This window comes from Pollicipes pollicipes, unplaced genomic scaffold (genome assembly GCF_011947565.3).
Source record: "Pollicipes pollicipes isolate AB1234 unplaced genomic scaffold, Ppol_2.1 Scaffold_6686;HRSCAF=7923_pilon_pilon_pilon, whole genome shotgun sequence".
Classification (NCBI taxonomy): Eukaryota; Metazoa; Arthropoda; class Thecostraca; order Pollicipedomorpha; family Pollicipedidae; genus Pollicipes; species Pollicipes pollicipes.
The window spans coordinates 27,536,283-27,558,066 of record NW_023596921.1 but is presented as its reverse complement, the minus strand read 5'-3'; the positions used below and the strand labels follow the sequence as shown (position 1 = coordinate 27,558,066).

General features: G+C 58.3%; 2 protein-coding genes across 2 annotated transcripts; both read left to right on the top strand.

Annotated features, from left to right (window-relative positions):
- The first annotated feature begins 766 nt into the window (after positions 1-766).
- On the top strand, positions 767-20,100 carry GCS2beta (glucosidase 2 subunit beta). Its single transcript, XM_037231035.1, has 10 exons — positions 767-829; positions 6,438-6,743; positions 7,246-7,418; positions 7,819-8,030; positions 8,498-8,600; positions 9,314-9,472; positions 9,789-9,948; positions 11,430-11,620; positions 12,029-12,172; positions 19,130-20,100. The coding sequence occupies exons 2-10, from the start codon at positions 6,440-6,442 to the stop codon at positions 19,271-19,273; spliced, it is 1,590 nt and encodes a 529-aa protein (XP_037086930.1). The 5' UTR covers positions 767-829; positions 6,438-6,439; the 3' UTR covers positions 19,274-20,100.
- Positions 859-6,104, top strand: LOC119107551 (uncharacterized). Its single transcript, XM_037231036.1, has 2 exons — positions 859-1,113; positions 5,072-6,104. Exon 2 carries the CDS (start codon positions 5,167-5,169, stop codon positions 5,578-5,580), a length of 414 nt encoding a protein of 137 aa, XP_037086931.1. The 5' UTR covers positions 859-1,113; positions 5,072-5,166; the 3' UTR covers positions 5,581-6,104.
- Positions 20,101-21,784: the final 1,684 nt, after the last annotated feature.

Genomic DNA, 21,784 nt, shown 5'->3' with positions numbered 1-21,784 from the left:
GCGGAAGCGATCTCCAAGGCCAACCAGATGCTGGCGGTCGTGAGGCGGTCCTTTGCCAATATCGATGTTCGCACGTTGCCAATGCTCTTTAAGATCTTAGTACGTCCTTACTTAGAATATGGCAACGCTATCTAGGGCCCGTTCGACAAACTGGACCAGAAGCGGCTGGAACGGATTCAGCGACGAGCTACCTGGCTTGTCCATGAAGTGAGGCGCCAGCCATACCCTGAGAGGCTCAGACTCCTTCAGTTGCCCTCACTGTACTATCGTTGTAGTAGGGGAGACATGGTAACAGTGTACCAGCTATTTCACCGAGGTATCTCGCCGTCGGAAGAGGGGTTCCTGACAAGGCACAACTCGGAGGTGACGAGAGGACTCAAATGGAAGCTCAGAAAACCTCGAGCTAGGACTTTCGTCCGTCGTAAATCATTCAGCACGCGGGTTGTCAACGACTGGAACGCTCTTCTTCACCCGGTCGTGTCGTCGACTTCAGTTGAACAGTTCAAGTCAAGGCTCGGTACGCACTGGGCTGACATCATGTACAACGTCCCACACTGAATCTTCTCATAATTTGAGACTGTTTGGTTACCGGACCGGGAGCCTGACGAGACTGGGACCTATAGGCCTAGTGGCCTGTTGCAATTCCCGATCACCATAAGGTAAGGTAAGGTAAAGTATTTGGTAACGGATAGTCCGTAAGTTACACAATGCCGGCGCAGTAGTTGCGTTGAGTTGGATATTTACGCCGCCGGGGCACATTCCTGCAAGGAGTGGAGCGGGCGGGGGAGGAGTACAACGGAATACTTTTGCTGACAACATCGGATTTTAGGTTGGTTGTTCTGAAAGATGAGCATGTTTGCCTGTTGCGTTCCCACCAGCACACTGTTGTTACCTGTAAGGTTGCCGTAACGGTGATTGACCGCATGGAGCGCAGGCAAAACAACGGTGGACCGCAAGTCATAGTCCACCCTCATTTCGTGAAAACCGGCATCATTCTCTTTATGATTTTTGGGATCAGCCTCCCAAATCAAAATGTTTGTTACACCCACTTTTGGAATGTTGTGTTGTATGTTACCCGAAGCAAGATCATTCCAGGAATCCACAACTTGACTGGTATGCCTGGGATGTGGAAACTGTTCAATCATTTTGCTTGCAGTTTATTTTTGCGATTACAATTGAGTGCAGCCTTGGAGGTGACAAGTCATAGCATTAACTGGGGCATATTTTTAGTTTGGATCCTCAGATGGGAGAGCAAACATTGTAGATTTAGGTGTGATGTGACAATATCATTTGAGGAACACAAATATGGTATTATTTTTCGCACACTGGCTGTGCCCATCACCTTTTGTAATGCAGCAGCCTGCAACCCAATTTATAATTAAATTCATCCTTCCTGCCAAATGGTGATGCAACATCAGTATGCTCAACCTTGTGCTCACATAAGCCTAGATTCCAACAAGCTCAAATTATGGGGAATTTTTAATTCATGGTGATGTGAAAATATGTTTGATGAGTTTTGCAGGAAATTTTCTGTCTCAGTATCAGAATTCCCAGAAACTTTGGCTTTGTATGCCCTAAAATTGTTGGTGACAATGCACCAAGCTCAGAGGGCCCATATTTATAGTGCACACACATCTAAAATTTTCCTGTAATGTTGCTGCATGTGATACACATCCAGCATATCATGCATTTCCATAGTCTGGCCTGCAAATGAGCATCACTCATTGAGCTACATCAAGGTGAAGATATTATATGAAATAAAAAGAGTATGGTAAGGAAATGCTCTGAAAAAATTAGCAAAAGGACATTGTTCAAGGCTTTATGCAGCTGGCCATAGCAGGCTAACCCGCAACATAGAAATGATTCCTTTAAAAAATTGTGACATGAGATAGTGATTAGTTCTTGGTTATTTTGATATCACACTTCAATTTCTTTAGTAGTTTGCATAACATTTTTGTTGGTCTCAAACCCACATAAAATGTGACTTGATCCATCTATAATGGCCTTTGAGTATGGACACAGTGAGTGAGTCAAGGTGTTAAATCCTTTTTTAAAGGAATTTTACATCAGGCATCTAGAAAGTATGTTCCCAAAACTTTTGTTTTGGAACCTAGTCTTTTATGATTTGTGTACATGAAACATTTTTATTCAAAGCACTAATGCAGTGCTAAGGAGTGATACATTTGTGTGTACAAGCTATAAACCAGTATTTTATATATTGACCCATATGGATGGCAAATGATCTGGTATGAACTTGTATTCTTGGTGGCATGCTGCAGCAGCAATTGAAACATGTTACTGTGTGATGGGATGGGAAAGTTGTTAGTAAATATAGTGCTGATTGCTCTGGGCTCAAGTCTAGCTGTTAGAAACAGTATAATACTCCAGCCAAACTTTTTACAAATGAGTTGCTTGGTGGAATGGAAATATGTAAAAGTTGAATGGAATGTAATTCGGGAAAAAGTTGAGATAAGCTCAGGAAACTCAATTCCTGGTTGATTTTTGGATCTTGTGGTCAGCAGGAAAGAGATGCACACTAGTGACACTGTACCTTCCAGGACCAGCGATCATTATCATCACTATAATGGTATTATCCCACAGCCAGTTCTTAGAAAATAACTATTTAATTAGATGAGCTAGTGCACCCCCCATCAACAGCATGGAATGGTTGCTGTGGTGACCTGGTCAGTCAAGCATGATGCTATCATCTGTTTATGTATGTTAATCCCTTCTATGTTATTATGTCCACTTATATATGCTATGGTTAATATATTATATCATGTATTGGTGCAGTTGATGTCATTGTATTGATGAGAAGCTAACTTCTCATTGTTATAAGATGAGGAACATTTTATATTTGTTTAAGCTGGCCACATTCCCCAATCACAAATCTTCATATTACAAATCATCATTTTTAACAACCCTCCCAAGCCAAACAGGATACAAAGAAATAATTTGAGGTCAGCAGGCATGCTAGTTTCCTATACAAGTAGGCATGCTGCCATATTTCCCTTTCCTACAAAAGCATCACTCCAATGATCCAGGTGGACCCTTCTCACAGTTCCCCTCAGTCTGTGGAAGGCCACATTCCTAGTTTGTTAACCACAAGTGCATTACATGGGGAACTGAGCACCTGATGCTCCTCCTGATTACCTTATGCAGGGGCTTTTGCAGGTACTGAGTCACTGATCAATAAGGAGCCTCAGGGTCAGCTGCCCAGCTGTGTCCAGTCATGAAGAAATGCAGGCTGCTTGCAGGCACTCCTTAGATATGATCAATGAGTTGAGATGAGTTGAGTATGATCAATGAGATGAGATATACAGTATCAATTGCTGTGCCTTTCTTATATGTTAAGTGTAATCAAGATACAATAAGGGTTACCAGGGCTATCAGTTTCTAGATCTCAACTGACAATGCCTCTCTGTATGCCTCCCACACAATGACTGACTTACTTGGTGACCGAGCACTCACTCTAACATGACTGACGAAATATACAAATATGGTCGAGAACAGGCTATCACATGCAGTACCACAAAAATAATCCAACAAACAGAACATTCTTACACAAACACAATAGCATCATTCACCGTTGCTTACATTTAAAGGTGGCCCAATACCAGTCCATCGCGCTCACACTTGCCTTGGCGTGCCCTTGTCCAAAGCTCTCCGTTTTTACCAACACATTAATAAATAATGCCACCAAGTATGAATAAACTTAGGCTTTTTAGCTGATAGCCCAACACATACCAAAATTCATTCTTGAGTACAAATAGATATACGTTGGACCTCTTGTTGACTGCAGCGACACCATCTACGACGGGCATTTCACAACGCGGGGCGCGATCAGACGTGAAGCACCACGAAACAGAGCCGCGAGCCTGGTGACTGGGGCCCTCTTCAGAACGCTGTCCGAAGAGCTGCGAGCTGAGGTAGGAGAGGATAGACTGACAGTGAGGTGGCATGTACACCGACTGACGCCGTTTTCTAAAATAAACGACCCAGGACAACGTACGCCAAACTACGTCATAGCAAACGTGCGAAATGCCCGCGCTCAAGATACTAACAGAGATCTTAAAAATGTGGGCGCAGCTACACTGCAGCCTCTAATCGCACGTCGCCTTACTGCAAATCAAGTTTGAAAAGAACTAGTAAGCGATGGGATGAACTGCACAAAACCACACACCTCACCCACCTGGCTTCAAAAATAGCCTTTGAGCGGTTGGGACGGCCCGATCTACTCCATTATTCCACGGTACGACCAAAAGGAGGAATTATTCTGAATGTCAGGCTATGAATAGATATGTCCTGCTCAAACATTTATAATTCATAGAACATCCTGGCCGGTGCGGCTGGTCTGGCCAATCCTGGCCGGTGTGGCCAGTGTGGCCAATCCTGGCCGGTGCGGCCGGTCTGGCCAATCCTGGCCGGTGTGGCCGGTGTGGCCAATCCTGGTCGGTATGGGCGCCAAATTTAAAACATTCGTCGTGATGTCCTCTCATGCCCAAAGTATATAGAGCAACAGAACAATCTATCTGATAGCATATCTCAAAGTTAGCACGCCGATTTTGGAGACCAGTTACCTCATCTATGGCTGTTATGGCATGGTGCATATCTCAGCGGTGGTGACGGTTGGATGGTGGCCCACCATTGTCAAAATATTCTGATTAATTCAGACCGTCCACCGACCGCTAGCGTTGTCAATGACCCCTCACCATACCACATACACGTGGTATCCCCGGTGAGGCGTGTGATGACTGACCATCTAGACGCATTGAGTAGCTGAGCGAACCGTACCGTGGCGCTGGTGACGGTTTGGCATTTATTATGGTCTATTTCAGGCAAGGTGCTTTCATTGAAGCTTTTGCCTTGCCGTCTTTTTTGTTCACGCTGACATATCGCTGCATGCCTTATTTCATAAACGTGATGCTGATGAGGATGAGTATACAACAATTTTGTGCAGGAGGAACATGCAGCCAAATGTCGAAAGTCTCACCGACAGATAACACTTGTCCACAGCACTGCACATTTGGTCCTTTCAGGCACTGCATGTAACATCTATCTTCATTCACAGACAGTCTGCGCTTTGAGCGAGAGAAAGAAAAAGAGGGAGTAATTTCGCTACAGAGAGGGAGAAAGAATTTCGCGCTCTGACGCAAACTCACTGGCATGAAGAAGGCCGAGATCGACATCACATTACCGAGCATGCCCACGGATGAAGAGATTTCGGATGATGTGGAGAGCGCTACCACAGAGGACGCCGTGTTTGCCGAGCTGGCCGAGCGGCTGGCGGCGGCCGGCGGCGAGCAGCAACCTGGCTCTGAGGCGCTCTTCCTGCAGGCGCACCGGCTGGTCAACACCAGCCACAAGCTGCGTCACGGCTCGCGCCACGTGCGCCGCCAGATGGAGCTGCTGCTGCGCGAGCGGGCCCGGCTGGCGCTGCTGGTCAGCGAAGCCGGTGGACACCTGACCGCAGAGCGGGCGGCCGGCAGCGACAGCGGCGCGCCAAGCGGCGAGGGCGGCCACGGCGTCACGGGACAGGGGACCCAGGCTGCCGCCGCCGGCCTTGGCGCCGAGAACTGACGCGGGGTAGACCAACAGGAAGCCGATCGTGTGGCTGGCTGGCTGTGTTCCAGGCGCTGAGAAGCGAGGGCGGCCTTTTGACCAGGGGGCGGGTGACCGACGCTCCTACCATGGAAGGTGGCGCCCGCAGAAGAGGTGCTTGTTAAGGGCCTGGGAGCAGGCAGCCGGGAAGGCTCGAGCTCTAGTGATCGGGGTTCCCCGGCTCGCCTTGATCACTAACGGCGCCGGGCACTCTTGTTGTGCGGTGAAGTGTGTGATCCATTGGGGCTCTTTTTGATGAGTTCATCGTACAATAGTTGTTTTGCTGCATATGCACGCGTGTTGACCAAAACAGTCGGACGTTCGAATAGCCACGTTCGTTTTTGGAGGCATTCGCCGGAACCCATTCGTAAAGCCTCCACATGAAACGTGTGGAGGCTCTGTGCGCCAGTGCCTCACGCGAACTCGTACTCGGCTGTCCGTCGACATATTCATGGTGGCCTTGCAGCAGAGGCTCTTGAAAATACAACATTACGTTCGATCTACAGCAGTTTGTACCCTCAACAAGCACCTACCATCATGCAGCACACGTGGCATGTAGCGTCCCGGTCGCGCCAGACATCTCCAGTCAGCGCCGGCAGCGATGCCCCACCGAGACAGCTTCATCGGCCGGCCAGAAGGTGGCGGCAGAAGCGGCGCGATTGAGCGCAGGCGTCAACGGCAAAGAATGCCTTGAAAGAGTCCCGCGCCAGCATCACGATCACCGGCGGGCTGTTGCCACTGTCGCGGCGCGCGGCCTCCTGTCGGGGCAGACGCAGGCGCGGGCGAGGGTCGTGCACGGCCGGGCCGACGTGACTGACGTCCGCCTCTGTCGACAGCGATGTCGCCGCTGCTGCTGCTGCTGTGCGTTGCCAGCCTGGCGGGCGGGGGCCTGGCCGACCTGGCGCTGCCGCGCGGCGTGTCGGTGGCGCGCGCCAGCCTCTACACCAGCAGTGACACCTTCACTTGTCTGGACGGCTCTGACACGGTACCGTTCGGCTACATCAACGACGACTACTGCGACTGCGCCGACGGCAGCGACGAGCCGGGCACCTCGGCCTGCGCCAGCAGCCACTTCTACTGCCCGAACCGCGGCCACGCCGCCGTCGAGGTGCCCTCGGCCTGGGTTAACGACGGCGTCTGCGGTGCGTACCCCGCCGCGGCCTTGCGTCAGGGGAGCGGCTGCCCGCGGTACTCCCGTCGCCCCGGGAGGGCCGGCAGGGTGACTGGGTGTCAAGGGAGCAGCTGTCCCGCGGTACTCCCGTCGCCCCGGGGGGGCCGGCAGGGTGACGGGGTGTCAGAGGAGCGGCTACCTCCCGGTACTCTCGTGGCCCCGGGAGGGCCGGCAGGGTGACGGGGTGTCAGAGGAGCGGCTACCTCCCGGTACTCTCGTGGCCCCGGGAGGGCCGACAGGGTGACGGCGCGCGGCTACTAGAGTGGAGGACCTGCTCCGGCCACCTCATGGGTGTCCAGTGCGTGTCCACTGGGGTAGGCAGGACTGCTGGCAGGGTCACTCATCGCGCATTGCTTGTTTGATTACGTCGAGGCTATGCGCTTCCGGAAATGCAATGCATGCAATGCCGTTGGCTCCGATGCAGCCAGACGTGAGCCCGTCGAACTGACCGTTGTCTGGCCCGGTGTCGCCAGATTGCTGCGACGGCTCCGACGAATACAGCAGCGGCGCGTGCGCCAACACGTGTGAGGAGCTCGGGGCCGAGACGCGGGCCCGCCAGCAGCAACTCAACGAGATGCGCCTCAGGGGATACGAGGTCAAGCTGAAGCTGATCGAGCAGGGCGAGCAGAAACTTAACGAGAAAAAGGTCAGAAGGCCGTCCAGGCCGCATACGCAAGCATGGTATACATTGACGTTCATTGCATTGGGGTGAAGGGTTTGCCTTCTTTGCGATGAGTAGGTGAGGCAGTAGCTTCCCTTGTTTTCGCTCTATTGAAACGATACCAACCGGTCATTTGCCGAGTAACATTTTGTTGACGCTGATTTCCTCGGGCGGTACTGGGCGTGGCCGGAGCATCGTCAGACGTGCCCTCTGGATGCGGCATGGGTACGGGTCGCGCGTGGGTAGGTCCTCGGGTAGGCTTGTCCGGTTCGGGGAGGGGTTTTTACTCTGCAGGCGACGCGTGGGCCCCGCCTCCCCTCCCCCCCCCCCCCCCCTCCCCTCCCATCTCTCGCTCAACATCGATCGGCCGCCTATCCGTCCCCAGGTTCGTCTGGCCGAGCTGGCCCGCGAACAGGAGGTGGCCGAAGGCATCAAGACGCAGCGCGAGGCGGCCAAGGACGCGGCCGAGGAGCAGGAGCGACTGCTGCTGGAGGTCTGGCAGGAGGCGCGCCGTCAGCAGGAACAGGAGCAGGAGGCCGCCTCCAAGCAGCAGGCCGAAGAGACTTTCACCCGGCTGGACGCGAATGCCGACGGAAAGTGAGCAGACGGGGGGAAGGAGTCAGGGCCGCGTGCAAGGATTTGCACATGCAAGGCCACAGATCAAATGTTTCCAATCATAAGCCTGAAAGGCATTCAAAATTTACTAGCGGCGCACTTGATTCATGCGGTTGGTCTCATCGCGGATCGCACGCCTTCCTCGTGTTGGACGCTCGCCCTCCGCCTCTGACCCTACGGTCTTCGAATACGTGCCAGGCAACTGGCGCTGACGGTTTGGTGGTGGTGGTGCGCGCTCTGTCGCACAGTAGGCCGTGCAGCGTAAGCCGGCTCAGCTATTCCGCTGTCCCGGCTCCGGTCATCCAGCCCCAGTCGATTGGGACCAGTCGACCGTAAGTCCCCGTCGGTTGTGTCAGGATGTGTATGCCGCCATGGTGTGCCGGTGACGCGTGCTGGCTCCTGCGCCGCCCGCCGCCGCCGGGGCTGACTCGGCGTCGTGTCCGTGTCAGGCTCACGGCGGAGGAGCTGCAGCAGGAGAGCAGGCTGGACAGGAACGCCGACGGCACCGTCTCCAAGGACGAGGTGGACGTCATCACCATGAACAAGGACGAGGTGAGCGCATGTGGAGCCCAGGAGAACGGCGCCGTATTGAAGGGCTTGTTACTGCGTATGGCTCTGTATTGGGGCCAGGCTGTGTGTGTGGGGGGGGGGGGGGGAGGGAGTATTGATAGAATAACACTCCAAAGATGGCTTTTCTGAATCTTTTTAGTTTGTGGTCTTTTTTGATGTACTTGAAATAAAAAAGGCCATTAAGCCCTGGTTTTTCGATATTGTCAGCCCAAAGCTGTCTTTTTTGTTGAGTTAATGACTTTTAGTATACCAGGAGGTACTGGTTAAACTACGCTGTTTTGCTCAACAGTCATTGCTTAGCACTACAACTACTACTCTTTAATTTGCCTTTAGCGCCTGGTATATTGAAGGTTGTAAACTCAACATCAGAACTCCTAACTTGGAACGTTTTTCCCGATGTCTTGCTCTTACGGTGGTAAAATAAGTTTGATAAGTGTACAAACTTCTTCATGTGCATCGTTGTCACCTACATACCCTCCAAGCACATTCGTTTCTCTTTACTCCGTCTTACCTGAGCCGCTGATAACTGTTCTCTCAAATGAGCTTAGCCCGCCTTGGTTTGAACTCATTGTCTACGAGAAGTGGCGCGGTAGCCTCAGATCGCAGCACGCCACACTGGCGCTCCTGCTGAGGCTGGTCAGATTGGCGGGCCGCCCATTAGCGCTATCCGCTGATCCGGGCTTCTGTTCCCGCAGCTGGAGGTGGAGGAGTTCGTGAGCAGCACGTGGCCGCTGCTCAAGTCGCTCCTCCACGTGCCGGACGGGGAGGCCACCCCACCGCCGCCGCCGCCGACGGACACCGCCGATCAGCCCGATCAGCCCGAGGAGCACGAGGAGGACGAAGACGACGAGGAGGTGCGGCTCTGCGGCGCTGCTCTTCCCGCGCCCAGCAGGGCTTTCGGTCGGCCCAGCCGTCCCCGGCCTACAGCACACCCCGGACATGTTATGCGCTTTGCAAGGGAACTTCTTCCTCTTCTTTGGAGGACCATAAGAATCAGTGTTCCGACCGTCAAGCCGGCACGTGACGTCACGTGCGCGAAGCCTCTGCTGTGTGCAGTTACTGCGCTGATCAGGCTCTAGCACCTGCTTCACCGTCCATTTGTGTAACTATGTGAGGTGACGCTTCGCTGCGCCGTCGGCCACGTGACCGTGCCCGGTCCTCCGCCGCCAGCTGCTGACGGAGGACCCGTACGAGTCGCCGGACGACGAGGACTCCGACGAGGACGAGGACCGCGAGCTGGACGCTGACCGCTACCGCAGGAGGATGAGCGTGCCTGCGGAGCCGGCCGCGGAGCCTGAGTACGACGAGGCCACCCAGGCGGCCGTGGACGGTACGTGCTGGCACCAGAGCCGCGACCAGGGCGGAGGCGGGGGCGGCCGGCGGCCGGCGGCCCGCCGCCCGCGGCCCGCCGCCCGCGGCCCGCCGCACGGAGCTGTCCGACGCTCCACTGATGGTCGGATGACCAGGCTTCAGTGACCAGAGCTTAGTGACCAGGAGTGAAGCGTGCCACCGAGAGTTGATGCGGTGTTTGATTTAAATTGTTTATTGTGTTTGTGTTCCCATTCACTTGATCTGTGAAGATGTAGGTCTCGATACACAGTATAAACAGCACACACACGCAGGCACGAATGTACGCACAGATTCCGATAAACGCAACGTTTATTTTGGACAAATGCTGTCACTGTGCGAGCCAGATACTGAGGCGGAGGCATTGATGGTGATTGATTGCATTTAAGGCTGCGTATACACGGCTCGCTACGGTATTACCCGATGACCCTGTGGTTTCCTGTTGCGATGCCTGACCACAGCGGCCAGGCAGGCCCTGTCCCTGGATCCTGTCTGACCGCCGCCCCCTGACCACAGCGGCCAGGCAGGCCCTGCCCCTGGATCCTGTCTGACCGCCGCCCCCTGACCACAGCGGCCAGGCAGGCCCTGCCCCTGGATCCTGTCTGACCGCCGCCCCCTGACCACAGCGGCCAGCCAGGCCCCGTCCCTGGATCCTGTCTGACCGCCGCCCCCTGACCACAGCGGCCAGGCAGGCCCCGTCCCTGGATCCTGTCTGACCGCCGCCCCCTGACCACAGCAGCGGCCAGGCAGGCCCTGTCCTGGATCCTGTCTGACCGCCCCCCTGACCACAGCGGCAGGGCAAGGCCCCGTCCCTAGGGATCCTGTCTGACCGCCGCCCCCTGACCAAAAGAGGCCAGGCAGGCCCCTTCCCCTGGAGCCTGTCTGAAACCGCCGCCCTGACCAGGCCCGTCTGTAGCTGACAGAGTGGCCTCAGCGTGACCGCGCAGCAGTCCCCGCGATATTCGCTTGTGGTTCCACGTGCCACGGGGAGGGCGGGGGGGGGGGGGGGCTTTCGATATTAGCGGGTTATTTAGACGTGTGAGCGTTGTGTGTATATTTTTTACCTTTTGTGCGCTGAAGCGTGTGGTGACATCCGCCTGACGTTCTTTCCCATTTTTGGCTATTGTGTTTTTCTGAAGCTATCCATTCGTAGTCTTATTACTGTAATATCCGGGCAGCAGTTCACATGCCTTCTGTTACGTAGCACAAAAGCCAGATCACAATAAACGAAGGTCCTAGCCCACGCGCGCGTCCACGGGCGTCTGGCACGACCCTACACTGCCCGGCATCAGGGATACTCCCCCCCCCCCCCCCCCCCCGTTGTTGTGCCGAGGAGGGAATGGGTAAGGTTGTTGTCGGCTTCGCATGTCCGCCGTGCTTCAGCCTTTCCAGCACTCGGTGGCAGGCGCTGCGGGCCTCCACACTTTGTCTGGCTTCTGTGTGACGGGTGTTCCCCGACGGCAGCGGCCAAGCTGGCCCGATCCGAGCTGCAGGAGGCGGAGGGACAGCTGGGCACCATCCTTCGAGAGATCAGCGGTGTGGAGGCGTTCACTGGCCTCGACCTGGGGCCGGAACGCGCCTTTGCCGGCCTCTACCACGAGTGCTTCGTTCTGGAGAACCGCGAATACGAGTACAAGCTCTGCATGTTCGACAGGGTGAGTGAGATGGGGAGGTGGCGTCCCGGCTGCTGCAGTGGTGGAGCAGGCAGGAGTAGATTGCAGCGGCAGCAGTGGATGGCGGCGTCACGTTTGCGGTTTGTCCGGTTTTTCTTCGCCCCGCGCGCGAACGAAGATCGTTCAGTCAGTTCTCGTTCCGGCGTGGCGGTTCGCTGGGGTGTCAGAGTTACCTGGTGGTTAGCTCCCTGTGGCCTATGCAATAACCGCACGCGTAGATGACGCGATTGAACTGCAGATGGTTGGTGTGACCGGGCGCCTCACGCGCCGTCACGCCAGGTGTTTGCTCAAACGTCCCTGGAGTGATGTCGCGACTGCGGTGTGTGCCGAGTGCCTGCCCCACGGCCAGTGGCAGTGAGGGCGCGGCCGCTGATAGCGCTCGGTCCACAGGCGTCGCAGAAGCCCCGCAGCGGCGGCGTCGAGACGTCCCTGGGCAAGTGGGGCTCGTGGGAGCAGCCCGACCAGAACGGCTACACCCGCCAGCTGTACGAGAACGGCCAGCAGTGCTGGAACGGCCCGAAGCGCTCTGCCCACGTGAGTGCGCCGCCGGCGGGGGGCGCGTCGACCGCGGGCGGTCGCCCACTCGGACGTGCCGAGTCGCTGCCGTGGGACGGCCGCGTCCTGGCCACGACCCGCTGATTGATCGGCGGCCTTTGTCCTCTGAACGGCGGCATTGCGAGGACGGCGCCGGTTCGCAAATGAACGACCCGGTAATGTCGGGCTGTAGTTGGGTTTCCCTGTGAATGCCTCCGCCGTCGACAAGGATCTTGGTAAGGCTGGAGTGAGGCTTGTGGCTTCATCGATTCGGATATTGCGACACACGCGTGGGCATGCGTGCCGGACGGGTGGTCCCTTTGAGTCCGTTTAGGCACCGCCAGTGGAGCGCCGGCGTGGGCCGTGCTTGCTCGGGCCGCGGCGCTCGCTCGGGGCCGCAGCGCTCCGATGACGCCGTGGCCCGGGATGCTGGCGGTGGCGGCGCGGTTCGACGAACGCTCGTGAGCCCGGCGTGGCGCGCCAGCGGGCGGGGCTGAGCCGGTCAGAGCCGTCGAGCCGTGCCCGGCGCCGGCCAGGTCAGCGACGGACGCGCCGACCGAGGGTCCGCAGAGACGGGCTGCTCGTAACGCAGCCGCCTGTGCCGGGCAGGCTCGCAGACAAGGTACACACTTCAGCGCAGAGTGCTCACTGTCCCATTCACTGCTCCTCTCCGACTGTCTGAACCAAGCTCCTGGATTTACAGTGTTGGCACCGAGCCGCGGCGGCGGTGGCCACGCGCCGTGGTACCCATATGATCCGTGTTCACGGCCTTCAGTTCTGCTAGTGGTACGATGCCAATCAATGGTCGTAAATATGCTGTATTTCCAGTGACGGGACGGACGCCAAAACTTAAATTGACTGGGCTTGAGGTCTTTTGTAAGAGCGGGTACGCGTCCTCGCAGCTCCCTTCCAAGACGGAAGCTGCCTGTGGCATAGCCCATCGAAGCCAGGTACTCGCTTGAGGTATTGTAGAATGTATTGTGCATCGATGACGCAGACGGTCGCGAGCACCTCGTTCACGTGGCACATTCGTCGCCCCCGGCAGCTGTCACCGGCGCTGGGTCGCGGCGCGCCCTGACCCCGGGCGTGACGCGGCGCGGCTCCGGCGACGGCGATGGCGGCGGCCTCAGAGCTCGCTGGCCGCCAGCTGCGCCGCCGCCTGCCGAATCCAGCGGCCGTACAGGGCGACTCGCGTGTACAGGTTGGGGAAGACGGGCGTGCCGCAGCCGGCCGCCTCGCGCATCAGGCCCACCAGCTGGAAGCGGCCGCGCGCGTCGACCGAGACGAGCGGGCCGCCGCGGTCCTGCGGGCAGCGCCGCTGCGGCGTGTCGTCCACCGCCGCCGACACGCACACCTCGCTGGGGCCCACGCCCAGCGGGAATTCGCGCCGGTACGTGGGCAGCACGCGGAACGCGGCGTCGCAGTCGACCGCCGAGATCTCCTTCATGGGCGTGGTGGTGAGCGGGCCGGCCGGCGGCGCCGCGCCGAACGGGCTAACGCCACGGCCGAGCGCGAATAGCGCACGTGCCGGCCTGCCGCCGACGGCCGGCAGGCAGACGGCCGCGTTGGCCGGGCTGTCGTCGAGCAGCAGCAGTGCCAGGTCGTGCCGGCCGCCGTCGTGCAGCGGGTGCAGCACCGTACGCAGCACGGCCAGCTTGACGTCGCTGATCCGCACGGCCAGCGAGCTGGCGCTGCGGCCGCCCACGCAGCGCGCCGCCGTCAGCAGCAGGCGGCGGCCGACCAGCGCGCCGGCGCACAGCCAGCGCCGGCGCGTGCCCACCAGCGCCGCCCACGGCGCGCCGGCGCGGCCACATGCGCGGCCGGCCAGCCGCGCCGGCGCCGGCGTGGGAGCTGAGGTCGGTGCTGAAACCGGAGTCGGGGCCGGGGTTGTGGACGGGGTGGGCCGCGCCGCGGGCCGCCCCGCGGTCGGGGCGGTCAGCTCCGTGGCCAGGACCGCTGATGGCCGCGTGGGAGCGGTGGGCTTGGTCGAAGCCGGCGCGGTCTTCCTGACCGGCGGCGCCACTTTGCTCGTGGTGGCCACCGCTTTCGTGGTGGCAGTCTTTGGCCTTTCCGTGGCTGACTGTCGCGGTGTGGTTTTTTGTGCCGCCTTGCGTGAAGTCTGCTGCGGCCTCACCGTCGTTGGCGCCTGTTTCCGTGTTTTCGCCGCCGTCTCGGCGGTCGTCGGGACCGTCTTGCCGGCCGATGCCGGCTTTTGGACCGGCCGAATGGCTGCGGCGGGCCGGCGGGCTGGTCCCGGCGCCGGCGGCGGCTGCAGCTGCCGGTCGGGCGGCGCCGTGGCCACCAGTCGCTCCGTCTGCGTGTTCGCCACGTCCACCGTCACCACTTGGGTCAGCGTGACGGTGGTGGTGGGCCGCACAGTCACCACGCTGACCGACGTGCTGGTCACCACCCGGGTCTTCGACGGCGGTGGCGGCGGCGCCGTGGCTGGCTTCGGCGGCGGCGGCGCGGCCGGCTTCGGCGGCGGCGGCGCGACAGGCTTCGGCGGCGGCGGCGACAGCGTCAGCGACGGCTTCCGTGGCCTGGCGTCCGGACAGCAGTAGATGACGTACGGGCCGTCCTTGCGGCAGAGGCTTGGCCGCGCCGCCAGCAGCGACTGCAGCGTCGGGTAGGCGGCGCAGCCGTTGCCCTCGGCGGTGGAGACGCAGTGGCCGGGCCGGCCCTCGGGGGTGTGGCAGGCGTCGCCGGTCGGGTCGTCCGGCTGCTGCGGCCGGCCGGCGGCGGAGCCACACAGCAGCGGCAGCAGCAGCAGCGCCAGCAGCTGGGTGCTCCGGTGCGGGGCGGGCATGGTGGCCGACTGAGCGCTGACCAGACCGGTCCCTGACTTACACAGCGCCGCCGGTCTCCCCCCCCCCCCCCCCCCCTCTGGCCTCCGTATCGGGAGAGGCCGGTGGTGGCTGGCAGGTCGGTGCCAGGATCCGTTACGGTCGTTACGGCGGATGCGATCAAGGGATTACTGAAAACGTTCTGGTCTTAACATGCCAATATTGTCGGGAAAGGCCTTCAGATTCGGATTTTTTATGTGTGGGGTAGTGCATGTGCTCCTGGCAATACCGGTCTACTGGCGTAAGATTTGATGCATAAGCCAAGGGAGGGAGGCCGCCTGACGGATGGAAACTGTACACGGAAACTGGGCGTTCCAGAAATTGGCACAGAAAGTGGGTGGCAAAAGGAACTCTTGGCAGTCCTCGGCTGTTAATCCCTGCCTTATTTGATAACAGCCGTGAAGTCTTGTTTAAAGTTGCTACTTGTGGGAGGCTTGTATCACATCTTTCGTCTACAACGCACTGATCGCGTAGTCTCCACGGTTCCGCGCTCTGTGCGCAACGTCCCGCCGATACGAGGCTCGCAAAACCGCCGTCTTGATGAGCATAGTCCGTAGTCTTCACGAACAGCGAGCTTCGGTCCCCGTCCCCGTGACGTGAGGCACTGCCTCGCGCTAGGCTCGTGGTGCACCGCTGCTGACGCCCCGTCCTCGAGGTGCGAGGCTTCGGATCGTACCGTCGCTGCAATCGAAGGCCCTCAACCGCGCGGCATCTCGCATCCAACCAGCCATGACGGTGGCTTTTACTCTGCATGTATGTATGTATTAGTACAAAATCTTCACAACATGACTCTTCCGCTTTCCAAGTCAGCATATGCACTAAACGTAGCGTTGAACTAATCGATTAAGTCTTGTGCAATCTACGCACGAGCATATCATTTGAATATAGAAAAGCACCTTGGTTACACGATTCGCACAATCAGCCTGTACCAGTCCTATACACCTGATCGAAAAGGCCTAGCTGATAACAGTCGGCGGCAGACGCTCCCACCGGTAAGTGGCCCGACACGCAGCTGATCGACGGGCGAGTTCAGTTCTGACACGCGGAGTATGTAACAGAGGGCCTTAAGAAGGCCACCAGCCGGACGTCGCCGGAGGCTCGCGCCCGTCCTCGTGACTGGAGCGTCTGTACTGCGCAGCTCCTGGTAAGAGGTTCCGCGACACGCCCTCCTCTGGCCGATCCCTAGCTTCGGCCGGCATCTCGCCAGCCTCGCGCACCTGAGATAGGAGACCACTCACTAAGAGGCCCGTGGTCGCGGCTGATGGCTGGCCGCCGCCGACCATGAAGCATTGCGCACCTGAGAAAGCGAGATCGCTCACTAAGAGGCCCGTGGCCGCATCTGATGGCTGGCCGCCGCCGACCATAATCCCTGCCGGTACCTAGCTCCCCATTCCACACATCCTTTTCCGACTTAAGCCTGATCTCATTCAAGAGCGTTCTATCGACGTCGCTGCAGTTTTGTTGTCGTTGAATATATTGTTATTTTATGTGTTAAGTGAACTTGTAAACTGATATTATTTTCCTCCAGTTCTATCGTCACGAATAGAGATCGTTGCAGTGTACGTCTTGCCGCGGATTTTACCTAACGCCGCGATATGCATGTGGACATTGGAGGAGTTCCGTTCGGCTGACGTGTTCTGGCTGACTCACAGACGCAACTGTGATGGGATCTCCCGTGTCAGCCGGTGACGACTGGAGGATGGGGCGCGGACGGGTGCCGGTGCCCGGCTGACTGATGGGCTGCCATGCGGACACGGGGCGGTCGGCGTCCGGTGCGACACACACCCGGCGGCCGACCTGCCGCTGGGCGCGCGGCCGAGCCGGTCAGGCCGCGCGAGACGCCAGCGCTGGCGCGTCGGCTTCACACACGGCACCCGGAGCGGGACGTGCGGATGGTGAACTAGCGACGCTGCTGAGTCGCACGCGGCGTCTGTCGGTGCTGCGATTAGTTCGTCAACTCATCCGAAGTCGTCCCTTGTGACCCAGATGCTTGGCATGCTCCGGAGAAGCGTGACAGTCGAGTTGTGGAGACACGCTGCCGCGTCCTTGATTTATAAGCGGTTCCAGAAACTCAACGAGCTGCAGTCTTCAAGGATGAATTGCCGTCATTCGTCCTAAACGATAAGCCTTCTCGCACAATGCACTGATCGCAGAGATCACACGGCGAATAATGCCTCGGCCGCGGGCCGCGGGCTGCTGTCGCACTGCAGCCTGTCGCGGAAGTCAGCAGTATTTGCAGGCTGTCGCGGCCGTCTGCAGTCTGCAGTCCGTCTCGGTCAATATGGAGTCTCAGCCGTCTGTCTGTATCAGCCGTCTGCAGTCTCTGCAGTCTGTCGCGGCCGCCTGCAGTCTCTGTAGTCTGCCTGAGCCGTCTGCAGTCTCTACAGTTTCGCATCCGTCTGCAGTCTGTCGCGGCTGTCTGTAGTATTTGCAGTTCTTCAGTCTCTAGAGTCTGTCGCAGCCGCCTGCGGTCTCTGCCGTGTACCGCGGTCAATATGCAGCCTGTCGCAGCCGTCCGCAGTCTCCGCAGTCCGTTGTGTTCCGTCTCCGTCAGTTCTCAGATGGGGGGGGGGGGGGGGGATAGCGGGATCTGTGGTTGTGTCCTGATGCGTCCACAAGTTTTAAGTGGCGGTCCCGGTATGTACCGTGCTCGCCTGCCTGACCGGGCGGCTGGTGGAAACCCTGCCCGCATCTATATGTTTGTGTTGATTGGATCATGAAAGTGCTGCATTCTGCGAAAGACTTGCATTCGATTGTTATTTCATTCGGCTGATGCATCCGTTGGATTTAAGCGTTCTTCTGTGGCTGATTAGCCTTCTTATCCTGGGCCATGATTAGTCGGTTTTCTGTTTTACCTGTTACTGATGGCGTTGCAGTTTTTTAGTCCGGCTCGCTCCCGGATTGTACCCTACAAGTATACAATGCTTACTGGTATGTGAGGCTGCGCTTAAGCACTCGTCCAGAGTGCCTAACTGACGCTCGTCACCAAAGCATGCCAAATGGCGGATCTACTGGTTCGTAGTCGGCCATCGTGGCGTGCGCGGCGTTCAGTGGGTGGCGCAGCAGTGGGGGACAGACGGCGGTCTGCGGGCGACCGCCGGCGCCCTCTGGCCCGTCCGGCGTTGGCAGTGCCGCCTGCTGCCGCTGAGCCTCTGATACGCCGGTACCACGTGTGCCCGGAAGGAGCGGGCGAGCCCCAGCTGGCTGCCGGTGGCCTCCTGTAGCGGCCGTGTCACGCCGCCGCCAGCACTGGCCCGGCCGGCCAGCTGACGGGCTGCTGCGGCCGGCCGCCGGCGCCAGGCCGGCGCGCGGTCCCAGCATAACGCTGAGGTCTGCCGGCGTGAACCGGCGGCTGCCGCAGCGGTGCCGGCTAATCAGCGGCCGGATTTTCCCGTGCCGCCACCCGCAGACAAGCGGTCCGACGGGTGCACGTGCCATCTCCGGACGACACCGGTGTCGGTGGAACAGGCGTCAATGCCGATCTTTATCTGCGGCTCGCCCAGCCGGCGTCTGCCAGTCGCGGTCACCGCTCATGCGGTGCTATTGAAAGGCCGACTGTCGCCCTGCGCGATAGTCGTGGTGATTGTTGTCACCGTACTTTGCGACCTTCCTCGTGAGGATCTTCCTGTCGTGATGTGAATCTTGCGGATGCGTAATAACCGCCGATGTGGCCTCGTCTCAAGCTCGAATAATCGCCATGCGTGTGTCTGTGACGACCTGTGTGGGCGTCTCTCTGGGGAATATTCTTGTGGTGTGTGCGTTCCATGCCGGGTGTTTGCTGAGATAGACGCGTTCTGACCCATCGCTGTGACCATGTCTAACTGTGACGCTTGCATTCCCGTTACAGCAAGCCCTCGCGTGACGTCCTCTTGGGACCAACTTTCCGTGAACAAAGGCCAAAGTAATCCGCGGCTGGGCCAGTTCTCAGTATGCGTGTCTCCATCTACTTCGACTCACTTCTCGGAATGTATCTACAGTCGTTAATTCCCAAGTACCAAGTGAATTGCGATGTCAGTTGGAGATGCCTCAACGTCACGTCGAGTCCAGGTCGCCGAGCTGAACCGGATCGAAGCGTCCTGGTCGAGGCAGAACGTGACCCTACCGGTGTGTGCAGGTGACGCTGACGTGCGGCGAGGAGACACGCGTCCTGGACGTGACGGAGCCGGCCAAGTGCGAGTACCGCTTCTCGGTGGAGACGCCGGCCGTGTGCGAGCGCCCGAGTCCGGAGACGGAGCAGCTGTACCACGACGAGCTGTAGCGCCTTGTCCCGCGCCCGCCGCCCGCTGCCCGCCGCGGCGACCGCAACGGGTGCAGTGTTTTCATCCGGCGGGGTCGCCGCTGTTCTCACGTGCTCCGAGTGGCCACTCTGACCGGGGGATGAGGAGGGGTGTGTGTTTGGAAGGGGGGACCATGGTGGCGGTTCGATCTTGAGGGAGCTGGAGTGTCTGCGTCAGTTCTCGCCCGTGTGCTGTGTCCTGGCTGGAAGGTCGCCCTCCGCTGTCGTGTTCAGTGATGTGATGGGGCTGGTGGTGGCGCCCCAGCCCGAGTGGCACCCCTGCCTGATACCGGCGCCCCTACCAGAGTCGCTCGACATTGTGATGGTCGATGTGGGGGGGGGGGGGGGGGGGGCGATGTGCGACACGTCCGCCGCCCCTGTGGTGAGGGATCGCGTCCTGGTCGTCACGCCCACACTTCGTGCCCGCCGGGTCGCTGGGTCCGGGGTGTGACCGAGCGGCCGCCGTACGGAGCCCAGTCCCAGGAGGAGCGACTGATCCGGTCAGGCTGCTCGGGCGCCGGAAGAGCCCGCGGATTACTCGAGATTTACGCACGCTTCCCGCCGCTCCTGCACGACGTGCCCCGCCCATCACTTCTCGTTTGGGTTGGCTGCCCTCGTCCGGTTTTCTCGTCGCATGTGGGCCGCTTTGTGCGCGTTTGTTTCGTCGGTAAGCGTGCACACGTGTGTCGAGTTGGGTGATGCGGTGCCCGGGCCGGGCGGGCGTCCTCCGACCGCTGGCCGGTCGCCGGTCGACCGCCGACCCGCCGCCTTGGATCGTCGCTACCGCAATACATACTCAGCTGCACGGACCCGTCGCCCTCCGCAAGGCTGACCGTGTGGCCGACAGCCGGCCGCAGGTGCCAGATAAGCTGCTCAGGGCGCCTTCCTCTGGTCGGTAACGCCCATTATCGGACAGTGAAGGCAGAGGCCAACGGATAGTCCGGCTGCTGGTCGAGTCATCTGCCGGCGTCAAGGTCAGCATGCGCTAGATAAATGCCTTGCCGGGTGTCACGGGCCGTTGACAGGTGGCTCATTGCCTTTGACATCAAAACGGCTGGAGTCCTGAAATAACTCGGCAAGGCAGGCGGTCGTCGCAAAGCCAGTGCGGTGGAGCTTACGAAGTGATGGTGCCCGGGTCGGTAGCGGAATTTGATCTGTTTCTATAAGAGCATTGCTGTCATATCCCCAGGTTCGTCACAAGCTTTTTTGCTAGGTCAGAGTAATGAGATATTTTGTCGGAAGCTCGCGAAACATTCCGCTTGCGGTCAATGTCGCCGACTCCGGTCGGACTCTGACCGCTTCCCCGCGGTTTGCGAGGCGACCTTGCCTCGAGCGTGTGGCGGTGATTGCTGGCTGCCCCTGCCGTCTGGCTGCCAGACGGATCCTTGAGAACCCGTTACTCGGCGCTGACCGGCCGGTGGGCGGCGATGGACTGCGCGTTCCGCGGTGCGATCAATGGCGAGATGTCGCTGGGGCGACGAGCGTCCGCTGGCCGACGGTGGCGCCATCTTTTCACTGCGCTCGGGTCGGCCGCCTCCAACCGAGCATACCGCCAGACGCTGTCGCTCTGTATGAAGTAGACGACAGGAGTTTTGTGATAGGATAAAGAGTGGGTCAGCTGTCGGTCAGAGTCGCCATGCTCTGCGCACCTGTTCCGCGCATGGTTCCGCCGACGCTTGTCTGCCATCGACCACTTGCCTGTGAGAGAGGTCACATAGTCCAACACCAGATGACCTCCAACTTGGTATGAGACATCTGCGGGTTTCTACACTGGGATAAAGAAACGATTAAAAATGAAATGAGAAAACCGTATCCAACTTCCTATATGATCTAGCAAAAACCATGATTTGTGATTCAAGCCTGCACAGCTTTTTCCAATATTGACTGAGCCATTTGACGTTCACTGTGTCTGGAAATCGTGTTCAAGGACGCCAGATCTGAACGGCTTGGCGACAGGATTCTTTCTGACCTTGATCGCCGCTTGACTAATGGAATGACAGGATTTCAATGACGTTGCATATGACGTAGTGCATGTCTAAATGACCTTGAAATAGTTTGCACGGAATAATCTGCACACCTTTGCGGGCGTGTAGCTCAGTAACTTGAGGGATTTTAGGTCTTACGACGGGCAGAGTTGTGAACTGCACCGAATGCTCTTGAAAATGTATATTTCAGTTCAAAATCCCATAAAAAATTTGGAACGCCACCTTTAAATGTCATTTGGTCTGGCGTGACCAACAAGAAAACGTGCAGCACACATCGTTTTAAGATCCGTTCATAACTTTAAGCCGCTGTGGTTAAACGATGATGACTTTGTCGCGGGTGGGGCATCACCGTGCAGCTCGGTTCAAGTTGTAACATACAACCGTCATCTTCTTTCATAAAAATAGACATTGCCCTGTCAGCTTTTTCGGCTTGTTCGACTTGATCAATATCCTCGGACAAACTGGTCTGGCCCTGATGCGACAGATGCTTTGTGGCTAAGTGGCGCTT

Excerpts from the sequence above, each read along its gene's own strand:
- LOC119107551 (XM_037231036.1), top strand. The coding sequence starts at position 5,167 with ATGAAGAAGGCCGAGATCGACATCACATTACCGAGCATGCCCACGGAT.
- GCS2beta (XM_037231035.1), top strand. The coding sequence starts at position 6,440 with ATGTCGCCGCTGCTGCTGCTGCTGTGCGTTGCCAGCCTGGCGGGCGGG. Across the intron at positions 6,744-7,245 it reads GGTTAACGACGGCGTCTGCG|ATTGCTGCGACGGCTCCGAC; the intron begins GTGCGTACCCCG and ends CGGTGTCGCCAG. Across the intron at positions 7,419-7,818 it reads AGAAACTTAACGAGAAAAAG|GTTCGTCTGGCCGAGCTGGC; the intron begins GTCAGAAGGCCG and ends ATCCGTCCCCAG.